Raw genomic sequence first — 19,910 nt, forward strand, 5'->3', positions numbered from 1 at the left:
GTTGAGACGCGCGGTGGGTTGCTCGGGAAGATTGTCGCGTTGTGGTCTGCCGTGCGTCTCAAAAGTCTGCAGACGCGTCACCTGCCTAAACCTTGCTTCATTCGCCGCTGAGCGCCCAACTGTGCGACTCGGACCCCACATTGATTCTGTGTGGTTTCGAGATTCTCGGAGAGATTCTCGTAGCCTCTCTCGCATTGTCTTCCGTGCCAATCTTCGCCGCAGAAGATCCACGCATCGTCCATGTGGCACCCCGCCTCTCCGCCCACTGTCTCCACGATCTCCATAGATGGCAGTCTGGAGACGGATTTCGGCTTGCGCCATTGCGGCCAGCTCCTGGTCCCTACGAATGTGTCCTAGCGGGAGTCTTCGAGACATGTCCCTTCAGCATCGCAAGACAAAGATATAAGGATACACAAAGCCCCACCGCAAGCCATCACTCTCATCTTCACCGGTCAACTCAATTCACTTACCAGCGATATCTCGATTGATCAATTCTTGGCTATCTGCCAACAGCTCTTGCAACTGCAACGCCAACGACAATGGGTGGTCCCTCGGGTGTCGTCGCCTCAAGCGGCAATGAGGTCTACAAGTCTCTATCCAACAATGTGAACCCTTCGTGGATACGTGACAAGGGCCTTAGGCATCTAAACTTTGCTATAGGTGCCATGTTCGCATCTGCGGCCGCCAATGGTTACGATGGCTCACTCATCAACGGACTGCTGGCCATGCCCTACTTCAACTCCAACCTGGGAGACCCGAACTCAAGCCTCTTGGGCGTCACTCTTGCTGGAATTAGTCTCGGTGGTCTTCCATCCTTCATCCCAGCTTCGTATGTCAGCGACTACCTCGGTCGCCGAATCACAGTCGCTATCGGCTCAGCCCTGATGTTGGCCGCGGCCATCATTCAGTGTGCCACGTCTGGTGTCTACGCCTTCCTGGGTACTCGCATCATGCTCGGTGTTGGTCTCGGATTCTCCCAGACGGCTGCGCCGCCTCTGACAGCGGAGATTGCTCACCCGAAGCACCGCGCCAATGTTACCAACCTCTTTCAGGCCATCTGGTTCTGGGGAGCAATTATGTCCGCCATCATGTCGCTGGGATTCTTGTTCGTCGACAATAGTTGGAGCTGGCGCATCCCTTGCTTATTTCAAGGTTTCTTCCCTGGCATCCAGCTTTTGGGTCTTTTTTGGGTCCCGGAATCTCCAAGATGGCTCGTATCAAAGAATCGCCATCAGGACGCTCTCCGGATTCTTGCGAGATTCCATGCAAATGGCGATACTGACGATCAGCTGGTGCAATTCGAATATCAGGAGATCTGCCAAGCTCTGGAACTCGAGCGAGAAGTCGCCAGGTCTACCGGATGGTCAACTTTCTTCGCTACAAAAGGCAACAGACATCGTCTCCTCATTTGCGTCTTGGTTGGGTTCATGATCCAGTGGGCTGGCAACGGTATCGTATCTTGTGAGTATCTATTGTCTTTTCCCAACTTTTAGGACAAATGCTAACGCAGATAAAGACTACCTGGCGCCCATCCTCAAGAGCGTTGGCATCACGAGCTCCGTCACTCAGGCCTGTATCAACCTTGCCCTGCAGGTCTGGAATGCTTTCTTTGCATTCGGTGGTGCTATCAGCGCAGAGCGTTTTGGCCGCCGTCCGCTTTGGCTCATCTCCGCCTCGGGCATGCTCGTATCATTCGTCGTTGTCACAGCTCTCAGTGCCACCTTCGCTGAGCATGCCATCAAAGCTGCTGGCAGCGCTACGGTTGCCTTTCTCTTCATCTTCTTCGCTTTCTACGACATCGCTTTCACGCCTCTCTCTATCGCCTACCCAGTTGAGATTCTGCCCTTCTCCCTCCGAGCCAAGGGTCTTGCCGTCAACTTGACTACCGTATTCGGCGCCGGATTGTAAGTACTTCTCCGCTACATTGCACTCAAATGCTTCATGCTGACTCAATTTCAGCTTCAACCAATTTTGCAATCCCATCGCCCTTGAAGCAATCGCCTGGAAGTTCTACTTCGTCTACATCGGTACGCTGGCGGCCATGATTCCGACGATCTACTTCCTTTTCCCGGAGACAAAGGGCAGAACCCTTGAAGAGATCGCCAAGGTTTTCGATGGCGAGGCTGCTGAGACTGCCGCGTTTCGCCAAGCATCCCTCGATATGACGCTGAAGGAACGCCACGAGAAGACGGTCACGCACGTCGATCACACCGAGGAGGTCTGAGGGATGTTTTTGAGATGTAGATTACGCAGTATGGAAAAAATGGGCATTCATGTTATCGCGTTGTTACCACGGGCCTCCGGAGCTCATTGCAGTGCCACTGCCAAATTTGCTGATTTGGCCAGTCTAAACAAAATCAGATGACCGACTTCTTCATTCCGGCTCGTTCCCACAAAATGGTGCATGAGCTGTGGTAAACCTGTTACGCAACTTCACACAGGATGTAACGAGAGTCAGGATCATGTACAGTAGTACCCGGTCAGGATGCATGAAGAAAGCTTAGCATTCAGGAACAGGCAGTTGAAGCACGGGGCCAAGGAGTTGAGATCCTACACACGTGGAGAGGTCAACGGAGATCGCCCCACTGTTCGCCAGATCCCACAAGGAACCCCAACCATAATTCCGGGGGGAGATCTTGATCCTTGGTTCAGGAGACTTCACGTACTCTCTTCTCTTCCTCCCAACCTTGTTTCTTGGGTACGAGCAATGCGAGGCTGTTTGCATCTTCGCTTACCTGCGCACATGCCTTATCGCCCGCTATGAAACCTAGGCGGTCACGCTCTCCCTTTATTCGGCGCAATGCTGTATGGTCATTCGCCTGTTATGCCACCGATATAGCTCACGAGCCGGCAAGAGCCGACACAGCCCTTCTTGCACAATACTTAACACAGCAGCGCCTCTTGCACGTAAGCGAGCTTGCAACCAAAGCTTCTTGAAATTATGCACCAATGGTTGGCGAGCGTTGGTCGGAGGCGCTCAGCCTCCGACAAGCGCGGCGTCTGGCCACGTCCGTCACGCTTTTCTTTTGGACTTCACCCGCTTCGGCTCAAGGCTGCCCCCCATCTGCCGCAACCATGGCCTCGGCGCATTTCCTATTTTGGCTGAGCGAAGTCGAAACTTCCAGGATCAAGCGATGCCATAGTCTTCTTCTGTGCCGGTTTGAGAAATGCCCTAGATGTCCAGGGAAACTACGGAGATTTCCCCGAACGACCCGGCAGGCGAGATCGACCCAGGCATGTTGTCGTCTCTGTGGGCAGACCGGGTATCGCGTATGTCCGTAGCACCCGATCGACTTTTTTGATGCTGGAATGTTGCGGCTGCTCACATCTGACGAACGGGCCCCGTAGCGCCGACGAGGCACGTAATGGTCCACGTCCTCGTACATTGTGGCGTATATTCGACAAAAGGTTCTCATCGCCTCTTCAAGGTCAGAATGGACTCTGTAGGGAGTCTTGTATCCACGCCGTTCGGACCCACTTAAGAGTTAGTCTCGCCATTCTGTATGCTCTCCCACGTGGAAGACACGGACCGCCACCGGTAACGCAACCCGCCCTCCTGGATAGCGCCGCGAGCTAAGGACGCGGCCGACAACGGCAATGGCGTATTCGTGCGAGCCAGAACGACCACACGGCTCTTTCCACGCAAGAATCATCCCAATCTGATCGAATCCAGGTGATGGCAAAGAAAAACGTGGCGTCGTTATCGCCCGCCAACAATGATTGGAAGATGCGGGCGATGACTTTGATGCTCGCGTATATGAGGCGGCATGCAGCTCACGCAGATGTTTGAAGCGAGCATTCCCTCTTACCAATTCTTTGCAGGCCTCACCTTGCCACTGTACAGCTCACAAGCTGCTTGGGGCTGCCATTTGCCTCTCGAACCGCGGAGATGAGATCCTTAGCTACTGGCTTCATAGGCTTTATCAGTCTTGTCACTGCACAGTCGAGCTTTTCAGCGGATACATCTTCGTCGTCGACTTATGGACAATCTTCGGCCACTACCATCTCATCAACTTCTTCATCCTCCGTGTCGTCTACCACTGCGTCGGTTAGTGCAAGCATTACCTCTAACCCAAGCGTGCTTACCGTTGCTCCCGATGGATCCGCCGAATTCACCGCCATCAATGCAGCCGTCTCAGCAGCACAAATTCGAGGCATTCCCTCGGTGAGCGTGAAAGCGGGCACTTACAGCGAGAGCATTGTCATTCAAGGCACGCAGATCGTCACAATCGCTGGCCCTGCGGCCAGCAGCTATGCTGGCAATCAAGTCACCATCTCAGCCAGTGCCGCAAATGGTGTGGTTTCTTTCAACACCCAGAAGTCCAGCGGCATAGTCTTTCGCAACTTGAACATCATCAACACCTTGGCGACCTCAGCTTCTGTCAAGGCTCCAGCTGTCTACGCTTGGGGATCCAACATTCTGCTAGATACTGTTTCTCTAATCTCAGGTGGTACAGGTGTCTATCAAGCTGGATTGGGTACGACGCTCATCAGCAACTCCTACATCGAAGGTACGGTAGATCTAGTCAATTATAGGGAGACCTCGAGCTAAACGCATCTAGGCGCTGATAAACTGTTCTATCAATATGTCACCGCCTATGTCTACAACTCCGTAATCGTTCCAACGGCTGCTTCGGCGTCCATTGGGTACCTTCAGGGTTATCAGACCGGCGGTGTGTGGTACAACTCGTCATTGATAGTAGACTCTAGCAGCGTCCAGCAAAAGTCGGGCCTCACCAACACCTTCGTTTATCTGGCTGAACCCAACGGAAACTCGACGGTTGCTGTCTATCGAAACACCGCTCTCGGGAGCTTGATTGCTCCGGCAGCCCTTCGATCGACTTCTTGCACAAAGTATGCAGCAACATACTATGGAGAGTTCAGCAACACCGGCCCTGGTGCCATGACGGCTTCTAATTCCGCTACTCGCGCTGCCGTCTGCGACCGAGCGTTTGCTGCCGATCAGATGTCCGCTTTCTCTATTGACCAAGTCTTCGGTCACTCGTTCCCTGGATACTCCAGCTTCGATACTACTTGGGTGCCTTCTTCTATCCTCAAAGCTATCAAGGAGTCGGATGCTTCGCAGATCGCAAGTGTTTCGAGCGCGGGCAGTACCGCAAGCAGTTCAACCACAAGCTCCGTCTCCACGAGCTCCGCTTCTTCAAGCCTTCTAACGACCAGTTCGGATACTTCAAGCCTCTCATCTGCGGTGAGCCCGACATCAAGCCTTGGCAGCTCATCCAGCAGCAGCCTGGTCTCGACTACGTCAGATGCTTCGTCGACTCTCTCTAGCACGCAATCTTCTGCAAGCTCCGTTGTTACAGTTGCCCCCTCTTCGGCACAATTTACCGACATCAATGCGGCAGTCTCATTTGCGCAAAACTCCGGCATTCCTTCAGTGTCTGTGTTGGCCGGCACTTATGGCCCTGTCACCGTCGTTGGCACTCAGACTCTCACAATTGCTGGCCCGTCTGCTACCGCTGTGTCGGACAATCAGGTTGTTATCTCATCCAATGGCGCTGCCGGATCAGTCAGCTTCGGCACTGCAAATGGCCGGGGTTTGACTTTGCGCAATTTGAACATCACAAACACCGCAACATCTAACGTCGGTCCGGCAATTAATGCTAAAGGAGTCAACCTCGGAATCTACACGTGTGCCCTGGTCAGCAGCGCTCAGGGTGTTTACCAAGCCACTTATGGTTTCACATTGATCGCAAACAGCTTCATCCAAGGTACCGATAAGCTTTTTTACAACTACCCAACGCTTTATGTCTACAACAGCTTCATTGTTCCTACGTCCTCCGGCTCATCCATCTTTTACGGAAAGGGCGTCGCCAATGCAGGTGTCAACTACAACGCAACGCTTGTAGTTGATTCGAGCTCCGTCCAAGGATCTGCAAGCAACGTTTACCTCGCAACTCCTAACGGTGCGGCAGGTTTGATCAATGTGGTGTACCGCGGCTCTTCCCTGAGTAGCGTGATAGCTGCCTCTGGAGTTTACTCATCCGCTTGCACTGCGCCTGGGTCTGTCTTTGGCGAATTCCAGAATACTGGAGCTGGATCCTACTCTAACAATGCGGCCAGCCGTGGGGCTGCTTCTTGCGATTACTTGCTCTCTGCAGATCAGGTCTCAGCATACAACATCTCAACTGTATTTGGAAACACATATCCCGGATATGCATCTTCAGACACCACTTGGATTGACCAGACGATCCTCGCTTCCATCCGAGAATCTGATGCTGCTCAGCTTTCTTCAGCATCTGCCTCGCCTACCAGTACCAGCAGCACTGCAACCTCTTCTGCATCCTCCACCGCGTCTTCATGCGTCACGCCTACACCTTCTGCGACGCTTGTAGTCTCACAAAATGCTCCGGACTGCAGTTATGCCAACATCTCTGCAGCTATCAGTGCTCTTCCGAACGACAATCAGCCTTACACCATCAAGATTGAACCCGGTGTATACGAAGAGCAGATTAGCATAACTCGCAACGGAAAAGTCACGTTGGTCGGCGAAAGCAGCAGTCCGGAAGATTACAGTCAGAATAAAGTCACGGTGCAGTTCTCGAGAGGCGAGCTGACTAGCGCCGGCAAGAACGAGCAAACTCCAGTCTTGAACGTGAAGAAGACAGGCTCAAAGCCAGACTTTGCAGCTTACAACATTGACTTCATCAACACATATACTCAGACGGCCAATACTGCCGCTCTAGCTGCCGATTTCTATGGAACCAACTTCGCAGCTTACGGCTGCTCCTTCGTCGGATTTCAGGACACCTTGCTCGCGAACAAGGGCACGCAAGTTTTTGCAAACTGTTACATTGAGGGAAGCATTGACTTTTGCTGGGGCTTTGGCACTGCGTATTTCTATCGCTCCATTCTCAGCTCTAACACAAGGGGGTTCGTTGCTGCTCAAGGACGCGTTGCGGGCACGACAGCTGCCTACGTCTATGATGAGTGCAAGGTGACCTACAAGGAGAGCACATACGGCAACACTTTCGGGAACACATACTTGGGCCGACCTTACAGCAGCTACTCGACTGTCGTCTACAAGAACTCGTATCTGGACAAGCACATCAACTCTGCAGGCTGGACTATCTGGTCCACCAGTAGCCCACAAATATCAAACGTCGTGTTTGGTGAATTCAACAACAGTGGCCCTGCGAGCTGGCAGGCTGGCTCTGTCCGCGCTTCTTTTGCCACAAATATGACTTCAGATCAGGCAGCAGTCTACTCTCTGTCCAGCGTCGTCGGAGACACTTCCTTCATCGACCAAACAGCGTGGAACTACCCAGCTCCTTTCAATGTCAGCGCGGACCCGACGACTGGCAACACACCGGATCCGACATCTACATCTCGCCCTACTTCAACCGCGTCGATCAATGCCCATCCGGAGAGTGGATCGGTGCCTCCACAGTTTGCTGTGCTGGTTTCGCCAAATGCCGAGGTGAATGGCTCGTATTCTAACATCACGGCCGCTCTTTCCTCTCTCCCGAATGACAACACCAACCAGACCATTTTCATCTACGCTGGCTCCTATGTCGAGCAATTGCCATCTATCAATCGACCAGGAGCTGTCCGTCTGATCGGATACACTTCCGCCAATTCTGGTCAGTCCTACAAGGATAACCAGGTCACTGTCTCCTTCAGCCGTGGACTTTCGGTTTCGCCTCTTCCTGCCGGACACAGTAACTCAGAGACCGCTGTCGTCAGCACCACATCAAGCCGAATTTCGTTCTACAATATCAACATTGTGAACACAGAGAATATGGATGGCGCTCAAGCAAGCTATGTTACCCTTGCTGCTTCCATTTACGGCAGCAACATCGGTTTCTATGCTTGCTCTTTCAATGGGTGGCAAGACACTCTTCTCACTGGCACCACAACTGGATACCAATACTACGAGTCTTGCTACATCGGAGGCGCGATCGACTTCATCTACGGCTATTCAATGGCTTACTTCAAAGGCTGCACCATTGGCGCTAAGCGATCCTCGTCCGCGATCACCGCACAAAGCCGAGCTTCCTCCTCTGCAATTGGTGGCTACGTGTTCGACCAGTGTCTTTTCACTAGTGCCCCGGATGCCACCGTGGATCTGACAGGCCGTGTCTACCTTGGTCGTCCGTACTCTGCCTACGCTCGTGTGGTGGTCAAGAATTCGTATCTCGACAAAACGATTCAGCCCGCTGGATGGAAGATCTGGTCACCGACTGATCCTCGCACTGACTTCATCACATTCGCTGAGTTCAACAATTCGGGTCCTTCGAATTGGGAAAACAACTCTGCTGCACGTCTTGCATTCGAGAATGCTACGCTGCTTACTTCTGATACTTATGGTCTCTCGAACGTCATGCCGTCTACCGACTGGATTGATATGACCTACTGGAACTCTATCGTCACGCCGCAGCCTGCGGTCGCAATTCCCGCCCCTGGAAACACGACCGTCTCCGGTAATTCTGCCTATAATGGCACAGCTCCGCCTGCTGGAGCTCTCGTGGTATCGCAGAAGCCCATCGACGGTCAAACCGTCTTTCCCACAATTCAGGAGGCCCTTAATGCTGCACCTACCTCTAGCAAGACGAATGCCACGATTTTCATTTACCCAGGTACCTACAATGAACAGCTCATCGTTAGCAAGGCCGGAACAACAATTCTCATGGGCTATTCTGACGCCACGGACGACTACAACCAGAACCAAGTCACTATTCAGCAGAGTTATGGCGTTGATACCCAAGGCGACGGAAGCAACGTTGATGCAGCCACAGTCTATGCTACAGGTAATTTCTTCTATGCTTACAACATCAACTTCAAGAACAACAATGGCACGCAACAAGATATTGCCTCGGTTGGGTTTGCGGTCAAGAGTAGCAAGTTCGCGTTCATGCATGGATGCCAGATTTACGGCAACCAAGACACGCTGTACATCTCCGGATCTATGTTCGCCTTCAAAAGTCTGGTTATTGGAAACATCGACTTTATCTTTGGGTCAGGGCTGGGCTACTTCCTCAATAGTACCATTGCTCCGAACGAGGAGGGCAATTCAATCACTGCGGCCAAGCGTGCTACCAGCACCACGGCAGGAGGCTTCGTCTTTGACAAGTGCTCCGTGGTGCCTGCCCCTGGTGTTGATGCATCTGGATGGAAGAATGTCAGTCTCGGACGGCCTTGGAACCAATTTGCCAACGTGGCCTACATCGATACCTACCTGCATGGCATGGTTGGTGCTGCAGGCTGGGATCAATGGAGCAAATCTAGCCCACAAACCGATGGTGTTTCCTTTGGCGAGTACCACAACAATGGTCCCGGATCCAGCACTTGCGGTAGAGCAAGCTTCTCCAAACAACTGACCGATTCCGAGGTGCTGTCTTATCAGCTGTGAGTGTATCCTGTTCTCTATCCGGTGGCACGTACTGACTTTTGACAGCCAAAACTTCTTCGTATCCGCCACCTGGATCGACTTCAGCGTTGTTGACGTCCAGCCCTTTGCCGTAGGCGATGGCAATGTCCCAGCTTGCGTTGCGCCGACAGTCACGTCGAGCACCGTGTCGGTGCCCAGTACTTCAAGCACGCTGAGCTCTTCCACCACCCTGCCCATGGTCACTGTCTATACAACCAAGACCTACACGGAGAAACAGATCAGCACGATCAGCGTGACTAACGCGCCAGTCACGAGCACCTCTACGGTTGTTCTCCGTGGCGCCGACGGTAGCACAATCACGCCTTCGCCGGCTTTCAAGACCTCTGTAATCAAGGCTACTTCTATTCTGTCAAGCACAGTCACACGAGCCGACATTACCGAGACCTTGAAGTCGACCCAGACGACGCGATTGACCTCGACGACTCAGGGCAAACCTTCAACAGTCAAGACCACTGAGCTCGTCTACTGGACGTCTACCTACTCTCCGAAAGCCGTAACTGTGAAGGCAACCACGACTTTGCATATTACTTCCACCATTACGCCTAAGGCAACTACGGTTACCGACAACCAAGGCCAGCTGCAAACCTCCTATGTCACGAGGACAGAGAAAGGCGTCAGCAAAACGAGCTCTATCTCCCTTTCTGGAGCCTTGGTTGTCAAAACTACTACAGCAAAAGCGAGCACTGTCTTACAGTCTACGACTTCCACTCAGACTTCGACCAAGAAAACCACAATTACGTGCGCGCCATCCTCGGGCGCTCGTCTTTTCCGAAGAGGCTTGGAGGCCCGCGCTGAAGGCTCCACGACAATCACGGTCAATACGACGATCACGTCTTTCACAAAAACGTCCACAATCAGCTTGCCAGGCCCCACGGAGTGGGCAACGGTTAGTAGCACGAGCTCCGGCCGTCCAGGGACGACTCTCAAGCCCGCGACGTCGACCATTCTCTCTACCTCCTTCGCCACTTCCACGGCAACCCAGACAATCTCAGGAAATCGAATCACGATCACGAGCCTGGCCACCCGTACCTCAGTGACGACGGTCACGCAGCCCGCCACCACGATCACAAGCGTCGTCCGATCGACATCTACCTCCATTCTGACCGAACCTGGCACAACTTCGACGAGCTACAGGATCGTCTCCAGCACGAGCTACACCACGCTGCCAACGCCCACTTCCACGATCGTTAACAACGCAAACCGAGTCACGACGCTGACGACCACTCTGCCGGCCTCCACCACAACCATTTTCCGAACAATGTCTGGAAAAGCCACGACGTCGACGTCGACGATTCTGGCGCCGGCTGTGACGAAGACAACGACGTTGAAGAGTGTGTCAACGATCTTCCAGACATCGACGAAGACCAGCGCGGGCGCGCCGAGATGTACTGCTTGAAGGGGGAGGAACGAAAGCTTTCATTTCATTCTAGACGCAGTTCTAATGTACTTCGACTTCAAAATCACGTCTACTCTCATGCTTGAGACTCATCTCATGCTTTTTGTTGAGCCTTGATATCTTGGCGCATAATCCGTGCATGGTTTCACCCTTTGATTTGTTGAGCCATCAAAGCTTGAAGACGTTCTTTACCCTCCTGTCTTTCCCAACAACCAACCTCAATTGGCGTCCCTGCTCGGGATAGATGCCCTTTCTTAGCACTTCCGTATAGATCTCATACGCGGGATAATCTGATCTCATTGTCAACCAGCGATCTCCCTACTAATGCTAAGGCAGAGCTCTTACAGCCGTTGACAAAATTGTTGACCTGTTCTACGCTCATGCCGGTACCTTTGGAGGCCCGCATCGCTGCTTCTTGCTGTTGACGCCAATCGTATACATACTGGGTGTCCTCTGCGTCTCTGTAGATGATCGGTCAATAGAATTCATGGGACTCAAACGGCAATACTCACATGTGCACGAACGCGCCAAGCTGGCTAGACAACAAAGTCAGCTCACATCATCCTCATTTTGCCACACAAGCAGGTGTAACCCCCTTACCTGGTCATCTCATCATACTCTCTCAATCTCTCGTTAACAAATAGCACACTCTTCAACTGCAGCCTTCCCAACCTCCCCTCATAATTCTCCCCTTTCGCCTTAAATTCCTCTACGGCAGCCTTCCACTTCGCTTCTACCTCCCCATCGCTTAGCGCCCTGAACCCCACACACCAGCCCTCAAAGATCACCACCTCGACAGGCTTCTCGCCATCGCGGTTGCACGTCTCCCACTCGCCCTCCGGCCTTCTGTCACCCGCGCCATTGAACGCCGACTTGTCGTATGAAGGGACGCGGACATTGGGCTTACGGCTCGCAATCGAGGAGAAGAGATCTGTTCCGAGCTTTACCTCGTGCGTAGATGGCTGACCACGATGCTGGACTAGGGGGTTCGCGGGCTGAGAGGCGGCGAGGGCTTCCTGCTGGGTGTGCGGGAGGTAGAGGTCGTCGATTGAGAACACGAGGGTGGGGAGGTTGTGAGGCGCGGAGGAGAGGGTTTGAGAGAGGGTCGTTACCTACAATTTGCTCAAATCTTAGCGGCCGCGCATTTGGGACCCTCCATTGCAGTGCTTTGGACGACGTGTGCAGGTTCTCTCGGGGTCTGCTTTCGATGTGGCTGGAACACGAGAACATAGACATGTGCATACCAAAGTAGTCTTGCCTGCGCCTTGTACACCATTCAGTCCTACAAAGAACGGCGGAGCTTGTTGTCCCTTTGAGGCATAGAGCTCACGGTGTTTGGTTATGCGGTCGATGATGAAGGGCACACAGTGCTCTGACTTATCGTCAATGATCTGAGCCATGTTTGAAGACGTGATAATGAGGATCGAATTGTGTCTTTTTGGGTTCAGGATTCTCCACGGAGGCCGGTCGCCACAAGCTATATCTATACAGAGCTATGAGTCTCAACGATGGCGGCGGCAATTCATTGCTCCAAGTATCGGCCTTTGATAGGCCGATGTTGGCTTCACGTGAGGGCATCAGCCGGTCACGTGTGCTGGCAAAAAGCTGGCCCGCATCTGCCGAAGTCGGCAATCACATCATCGCGCACCCACACTTTGTTTGGCAGCGAGTGGCCTCGCCAGGTGCCTTGCATGACTCCACATGAGGGCTGACTTCTTTCCACCGTGGGATCGGTAGCAATCTCTCCTCGCGATTCTTACAATTCGATATCTCATAATCACAGGAGCCCATCTTCTCGGACTCCGCCCACCATTTACCCAACATAGCAACACAGCGCTGAGGTCTCTGGCCCTCACTAAAAAACCACCAATCTCCCAAACCACACATCCACCATGTCCGCCCCCAGAGACGCCCCGAATGGCATTGGCAAGGCCATGAAGCACCTTGACCTCGACGGCCACGATCTGCCGCCTTCGCCTACCCCTTCCACTCCGACCAACGGCAGGAAGTATGCGCTCGCCACTGAGCTGGTCTACACCGAGAGCAACGACCAGTTCAACTCGAGCAGCACTCCGATCTACCAGAGCGCCACCTTCAAGGGTGGCCCTGGCCAAGAGTATGACTACACTCGCAGCGGCAACCCTACGAGGACACACCTGGAGAGGCATTTGGCCAAGATCATGAACGCCAACAGGGCGTTGGTCGTGAGCTCGGGCATGGGCGCGCTGGACGTGATCACCCGAATCCTCAAGCCAGGTGATGAGGTCGTCACTGGTGATGACCTCTACGGCGGCACCAACCGTCTTCTCACATACCTGAAGAACAACAACGACATCAAAGTGCACCATGTCGACACCACCAAGCTTGCGAGCGTCAAGGCCGCGGTCAATGACAAGACCACCATGGTCCTCCTCGAGACACCGACCAACCCGCTCATCAAGATTGTCGACATTGCCGGAATCGCTGCCGCCGCGCACGAGGCCAATCCCAAGGCTATTGTAGCAGTCGACAACACTATGCTGTCGCCTTACTTGCAGAACCCGCTCGACCTCGGCGCCGATGTCGTTTACGAGTCTGGTACCAAGTACCTCAGCGGTCACCACGATGTCATGGCCGGCGTTATCGGTATCAACGATGCCTCTCTGGGCGAGAAGTTCTTCTTTATGATCAACTCGACCGGCTGCGGCCTCGCACCCTTCGACTCCTGGCTGTTGCTACGCGGCATCAAGACCCTTGCCGTGCGCATCGAGAAGCAGCAAACCAGCTCCCAGGCCGTTGCAGAGTTCCTCGAAAACCACGGTTTCAAGGTCCGCTACCCCGGCTTGAAGTCCCACCCGCAGTACGCCTTGCACTGGAGCCAGGCCCGTGGCGCGGGCGCTGTGCTCAGCTTTGAGACGGGCTCTGTCGCGCTGTCAGAGCGCATTGTCGAGTCCACCAACCTCTGGGGAATCTCTGTCTCTTTCGGCTGCGTCAACAGCTTGATCAGCATGCCGTGCCGCATGAGCCATGCCAGCATCGACCCCGCCACTCGCAAGGAGCGCGAGCTGCCGGAGGACATCATCAGACTGTGCGTCGGTATCGAGGATCTGAACGATTTGATTGACGATCTGTCGCAAGCTCTCGTCCGCGCCGGAGCTGTCAGATTGACCGAGGGCGGTTTCGAGGCTTTGAGCAGCGGCGAGACTCGTGGAGAGAGCGGAAAGACTACACAGGTTGTAGATGAGCCGTAGAGGACGATGTCTGTTTGTGAATACAATTTTCTAAAATTGATAAAAGCGATCAATGATATCAACGCACTCTTACACTCGATGCACTTCACACGTCCTCTTCAATGTTGTACAACCCGTTTCCACGAAGTTTTCATTGCAACAGTCTTCGTTGGCGCATCTTCCGATGCCTTCTATATTGTTACCGGCTTATGAGGCTGCCAGATTCGGTACGTAAATTTGTCAGAAATGTAGCTATGCTCGTACGGTTGAGAAGAATTGTAAGAATGCATGTGAACATGCATTGCTAGGTAAAAGGTACCTGATGCCACGCAGTGTCACAAGCTCTGCCCGCGTCGGGTGCCTGGCTTCACGTGGACAACGTCAGTGTGAAACCACCTCAGACCACCAGCGCACTCCGGCCCTTCTTCACAACAAAGCACCCCTCCGGCCCATAAAGCCACCAAAACCCATCCATATGACAATACACCGATAGCAATCAGCGGCTCGTCCGCGCACAAACGCTCAACACACAATGGACTACGTGCCGCTCCTGCGCCCCTCTCGGCTGCCTGCTTGGCGTAGCAAAGCCGACTTCTTCAAACCGTTCCGCAGCGATGCCGGCGAAAACATCACGCCATTGTACAATCCTTCGCTTGTAGAGCACGAGCATGAAGAAGAGGATCCCGATCTTGCAGAGTTGAACGAGTCACTTGCGGTGCTCGTGGAGCTGTTCCCGGATGTGCAGCCCGAGGTGTTCCGCGAGATGCTGCTGAGCATCAGCAAGGAAAGCCGGCTGCAGGTCGTCACGGAGCAGTTGCTGAAGAAGAAGGCGAATTATGTCAATGGCCGATTAAGGCCGGCGAGGCGCGGTGAGGCGGCGATCACGCAGGCACAGATGCGGAAGAGCGGTGATGATGGCCCTCTGCCGGCTGAGGATACGTTTCGTGGTGAGAACTACCGCAAGGCGGTCAAGCAGCTACTCTACCTGGAGTTCAAGAACCTCAGTCACTCGACTATTAGGGGCGTCATGGCGGAGCACAACGATTCGTATACCTTGTCTCGGCCCACGCTGCAGCAGCTTTCGGCTAAGTCCTGGCGCTTTTCGCTCTCGTCTCTGTGGACCAAGAAATCTCCCTTAGGCGCTTCGACTGATCATGCAGCCTTGCACTGGCACGTGGATGCCCCGGGCAGTGACCCTACACCAAGCGTTAAACGAACTGGAAGTGCTGTACTTGACCGTGAACTACACGAACTTTTTGTTGAACCTTTTCTGCTCAAAAAACAACAGGAACGGCTCTTAGCAGATCAAAACTACGCAAACCAACTCAACGAGGCGCAAGCTGAAGAACTAGGTGCCGTCTTCGACTGCGAATGTTGTTACTCGTCTGTGCCTTTTGAGCAAATTGCTACTTGCTCCGATGGCTCACATTTTCTGTGTTTTGATTGCATACTAAGGACTACCACTGAAGCGGTCTACGGCCAGGGCTGGGCTCGAAGTGCAGATCTCGAGAGAGTGACTATACGCTGCTTTGCGCCCGACCTCAAAGAATGTTCTGGCAGTATTCCTCCGGACCTGGTCCGACGTGCTTTAAACGATGATGTCTGGGCGGCTTTCCAAAGCCGGGCGACTAGCGACACACTGAGCAAGAGTCGATTGCCCTTACAACGATGTCCTTTCTGCATATACGGTGAGGTTGATGAGACGCCTGTGGCACGACTGCGCAATCCTCGCCAGCTTGGACATCACATCCTCCATCAGTCAACTCTGGAAGTTCAAGCTTCTTTCCTGGCTCTCTTTGTCCTGGCCACCTTTCTCACACTTCCCGTCCTCCTCCTCGCAGCGTTCTTCTATCTCGTGACCTCCCTCTTCCCACCTGCCGCCTGCACCATTCAGGAATCTTGGAACCGCGTGCACAAACGCCGCCGCGGTCTCAAGTTCAAGTGCTTCAACCCCAGCTGCCGCAAAACCTCATGCACCCGCTGCCTCTCGCAATGGCGTGACCCACACGCCTGTTTTGAAACAGAGAAGACATCGCTGCGCACTGCGATCGAAGCCTCAGCAACAGCGGCCATTAAGCGCACCTGCCCCAAGTGCCATCTCTCTTTCGTCAAATCCTCTGGCTGCAACAAGCTCGTCTGCAACTGCGGCTACACCATGTGCTACATTTGCCGCTCAGAGATCTCGAGCAAAGAGGGCTACACGCATTTCTGCCAGCATTTTCGCCCACACGGCGGCAGGTGCAGCGAGTGCGAGAGGTGCGATTTGTATGGAGATGAGGATGAGGGAGATGCGATCCGTCGGGCTGCGGAGAGGGCGGAGAAGGCGTGGAAGGAGAAGGAGGGGATTGAGATGGGTGGCGGGAACGAGGAGGCTACGAGAGCCATGGTTGACGCGTTGGTTGGGAGAAAGGGCAAATGGTGGGAGGATGCCTTGGATGGTGCTGTGGATGCTTTGGTTTTGTGACGACTTGCGCGGTTTCTCGTTTTGTATTCTTACATGTTCATGAGATACCCTATAAGCAGACTTCTTTCTTGGTAGCAACATGGTTCAGCTTGCAGTACGTTCACTTCATTGGCATTTATGCATCTCAAATTAAGTCCACACATTGCGGTGTACCAACGTTCTCGCGGCGTTGTACACGGCAAGGCGAAGCCAGCGGCGATCGCGGACCCCCGGCTTGGCACGTCTCTCCCTCCATCCAGCCAAAAGTTGCCCGACATTGATTGACGGCCGAAGCAGTCGAGCAGCAGAGCAGCATCGCCGGTAATCCATCCGACTCACGCCTGGCAGTGCCACAGCCGCCGCCATGTCTAAGGCGTACAATTCACCCACTGCGCGCCTGCTGCAATCCTCACGCCTCTTCTCTCTGCCTCGCCCGCTCCCTGCCGCACCGCTCGAGAATGTCAGCTCAACTGGTACTTACCGCGCTTCAGAGACTGCAACGGAATTCTATCCTACGCACCAGGCTATTGCAACCCCATCTTCTTCGCATTTCCGCGGTGATTGGGGTCTGAAGCGACCCATCCCCGGCAAGACCACCCGTTCCTCGACTCCGAGCATCCGCGTGCTGGAGCAGGATACACCCGATCACATCACCGAATTCGAGAGCGCCGCGGACCATGAGCGATCGCGAGCCAAGTGGGCCGAAATGGGCGTGCCCTTGGTCATGCGCAACAAGCGCGACTTTTCCTTGAGCAGGCAGCTCGTGCAGAGCGTTTACGAAGAGCACCTCGACAACACCGATCCCAACGCAGCACCTATCCAGACGGGATCAGATGGCTTCGACGGCCAACAAACGATCGAGGCAAAGCGGTGGAAATACTCGGGGCCTTTCATCGCAGGCATGCAGGAGGGCGAGTTCGCGCGTTACGTTGGGAAGCAGCTTCGAGCACGTCGTGACGAGTGGACGGAACACTTGATGAACTACTTTGCCAAGGAGGACTTTGAGAAACAGAGGCAAGAGGCGCGTGCCCGGGGAGAGCACTTTGGACCTTTCGAGAGCGCACCGCCCGGGATTCAGTACCAGATGACGGTGGATCAGCCCGAGAGAGAGGCTCGGGAGAAGGCCGAGGAGCTACTTCAGGAAGCATTGAAGAGTGGCAGCGCTGAGACGGAGGCTAAGGCGAGACAAGAGGGTGAGCGTCTGGTGGCAATGGCACGCGAACAAGGAGCCCAATACGCGGCCGAAGCTGTCCGATGGGATGCGCCTGAGGAGGCAAGTAAGGTGATCCTTGAGGGTCAGCGCGAGATCAAAGCTCAGAGAGCGCTTATGCAGCCCCTGAAGAAGAGCGACTATTCCCCTGAGGCTGAATATTCAGCAGAGGAGGAAGAGCAACACCACAGACTGGAGGAGCTAAGACGACAGCAGCGCGAGGAAAGGGAAGCCAGGATTGAGGCGATAAGGGCCGACGCTGTCGCCAAAGCTTTCCACATCTTGGGTGCCGAGAGCACTGAATCTAGCAGCATGGCCGACGCTGAAGCTCTTATCAGAGCTTACAAGGATGAGATTCGTGCCCTCAACCTCACCAAGATGCATATTCAGAGTGAGTGGGAGGCCCTACGCATTCGGGGACTCCGTCCCAGTCTCGAGGCGCTCTCCGACCTTGAAAAGGGCTTGCGCGACAGCCACGACAATCTGTCATCTCCTCTTACCCAATTGATCACTTCCTTCCTTGATATCCCAGCAGTGAGCCCGGAAAGGCGCACCAGCAGTCTTGGGGCGAGCACGAGCAGCTTCAACCAAAGCCTACTCGCAGGATCACAAGAGCAGGCAGAAGCACCTCCGACCACCCATCCTGCTGCCGGTCTCTCCCATATTCGCACGAACGCCATCATGCAGAACCACCCTGTCTACGGCCCGCAAGCCTGTTCCTCCCCCGTTCTCTCCCGCGTGCTCGCGGCCCGCAACCACGGCCGCGTCCTCAACACGCAAGCCAAACTCGGCGTCGGCGGCTTCGTCGCCCTCGACTCGCAAAACACGCCCACGATGGGCAGGAGCCGCGCCGCGATCCGCCGCACGCTCGACGAGGACCCCGCGCAGCACCTGGACCCGGACCTCCCGCACGGCAACAAGGTCTACGTGCACCCGAACCAAGCCTACGTCGACGAGGCAGGCCGCGTGCGCCTGCAGGTCACCCGCGCCGACAAGGAGTCCATCGCCGTCAAGGAGGGCAACGTCGAGCAGATCTACAAGGACCGCGAGGCCGGCGCCCTGCGCCAGACATCTCCGCTCATGTCCAGCTTTGTCCGCAAGCCCCTTCAGCCCGGCGCCAACTACGGCACCGGCTTGCCTAACTGGAGGGCGGGCGCCTTCGGCCAGGGCGTTGCGAGGAAGCCTCGCGTGACTGGATTCGATGCGCAGGTCAAGCGTGAGGGCGCGGGCGCGGGCGACGAGATGAGCACTATGCAGCAGCTGAAGGAGATGTCTGAGAAGAGCGAGGAGGAGCAGAAGTGAGAGCAGGCGGGGCGTTGCTCTTGCGAAGGCGGTTGAAGTCTACTTTTCACGATTGCATCGGGCACAAGCGAGAGAGCGTGTCGAGACGCGTACTGCAGGTGCGTCCGAGCAGATGTTGTAAATACAATACATGTAAAAATAGAAATCTCTTGCAATTTCGCTTCTGCCTGGACCAACTCTCAGCAGCCCGCAATGATACACGAGACCCTAACAAAATCCCTCTCCGGTAACGCCTGAACCTCTATGCCCTCCTTTCAATACCAAGCCTGCCAAAAACGAGATTCCAACCCCCTCACGACCAAAACTTCCCAGCCCCCTCCCTCCTCTTCCGAATCCGCTCCCTCGCCGACCCCTCCGAGAAATAAACATACTCCCTCTCATTCTCGCGCCCATTCACCACAAACTCGTCGAAACCCCGCTGCTCCCAGCGCGCCTCCCCAGCCCTCGTCCCCTCCTCCACCGCAGCCCGCAGCTCCTCCGTCAGCGCGCGCGACCTCTCGCGTTCGTCCGCTCGCCCGCCATCGGCGGGGTAGTGGTGCACGGTCGCAGGGCCGTAGTTGTGCGCGCGCAGCGTGGCGGGCGGGACGCGAGGGGAGGACGAAGCGTAGCGCTGGCGGTCGGGCTGGATGGGTAGGCGGGAAGAGCGCACGGGGCTCGTGTGCCTGCTCCAGGAGCGGTGGTCGTCGAAGCCGAGGAAGGCCGGGTCCTGGTCTCGGTGGTGCCGCAGGGTTTCGCGGCGCAAGCGGGCGCGCTGGCCTTCGAGATGGATTTGCTCGTCCTCCGCTGCTTCGAGGTCCTCCTGGCGGCGTTTGGAGGTTTCGAGGTCGGCGAGTTGGCGCCGGCTGGCGGCGCGGGCGGAGGCACGGGCTTCGTGTTCGTTGTCGTCTTCTTGGGCGGAGTCGGTGCGCTTGTGGCGGATGCTGGGGATGCGGCTGAGG

At 54.9% G+C, this 19,910-nt stretch overlaps 6 protein-coding genes across 6 annotated transcripts; 5 read left to right on the top strand and 1 right to left on the bottom strand.

Moving 5' to 3' along the window:
- Positions 1–539: 539 nt before the first annotated feature.
- Positions 540–2,224, top strand: WHR41_05428 (uncharacterized protein; the record flags this gene model as incomplete). The annotated part of the gene is made up of 3 exons (XM_069374033.1): positions 540–1,461; positions 1,517–1,904; positions 1,960–2,224. 3 exons carry the CDS (start codon positions 540–542, stop codon positions 2,222–2,224), a joined length of 1,575 nt encoding a protein of 524 aa, XP_069229323.1.
- Positions 2,225–3,889: 1,665 nt separating this feature from the next.
- On the top strand, positions 3,890–10,808 carry WHR41_05429 (uncharacterized protein; the record flags this gene model as incomplete). Its single annotated transcript, XM_069374034.1, has 3 exons — positions 3,890–4,511; positions 4,563–9,369; positions 9,419–10,808. The coding sequence occupies 3 exons, from the start codon at positions 3,890–3,892 to the stop codon at positions 10,806–10,808; spliced, it is 6,819 nt and encodes a 2,272-aa protein (XP_069229322.1).
- Position 10,809: 1 nt separating this feature from the next.
- On the bottom strand, positions 10,810–12,311 carry WHR41_05430 (uncharacterized protein). The gene is made up of 5 exons (XM_069374035.1): positions 12,053–12,311; positions 11,409–11,920; positions 11,321–11,344; positions 11,154–11,269; positions 10,810–11,098 (listed from the first exon to the last, which is right to left on the bottom strand). Exons 1-5 carry the CDS (start codon positions 12,206–12,208, stop codon positions 10,977–10,979), a joined length of 930 nt encoding a protein of 309 aa, XP_069229431.1. The 5' UTR covers positions 12,209–12,311; the 3' UTR covers positions 10,810–10,976.
- Positions 12,312–12,700: 389 nt separating this feature from the next.
- On the top strand, positions 12,701–14,038 carry met-2 (Cystathionine beta-lyase; the record flags this gene model as incomplete). Its single annotated transcript, XM_069374036.1, has 1 exon — positions 12,701–14,038. The coding sequence occupies one exon, from the start codon at positions 12,701–12,703 to the stop codon at positions 14,036–14,038; it is 1,338 nt and encodes a 445-aa protein (XP_069229432.1).
- Positions 14,039–14,549: 511 nt separating this feature from the next.
- Positions 14,550–16,481, top strand: WHR41_05432 (uncharacterized protein; the record flags this gene model as incomplete). Its single annotated transcript, XM_069374037.1, has 1 exon — positions 14,550–16,481. The coding sequence occupies one exon, from the start codon at positions 14,550–14,552 to the stop codon at positions 16,479–16,481; it is 1,932 nt and encodes a 643-aa protein (XP_069229433.1).
- A 343-nt stretch (positions 16,482–16,824) lies between these two features.
- Positions 16,825–18,972, top strand: WHR41_05433 (mitochondrial 37S ribosomal bS1m domain-containing protein; the record flags this gene model as incomplete). Its single annotated transcript, XM_069374038.1, has 1 exon — positions 16,825–18,972. The coding sequence occupies one exon, from the start codon at positions 16,825–16,827 to the stop codon at positions 18,970–18,972; it is 2,148 nt and encodes a 715-aa protein (XP_069229434.1).
- Positions 18,973–19,910: the final 938 nt, after the last annotated feature.

The sequence above is a fragment of the Cladosporium halotolerans genome (assembly GCF_011745625.1).
Source record: "Cladosporium halotolerans strain TM138-S3 chromosome Unknown Sca15, whole genome shotgun sequence".
In the NCBI taxonomy this organism is placed as follows: Eukaryota; Fungi; Ascomycota; class Dothideomycetes; order Cladosporiales; family Cladosporiaceae; genus Cladosporium; species Cladosporium halotolerans.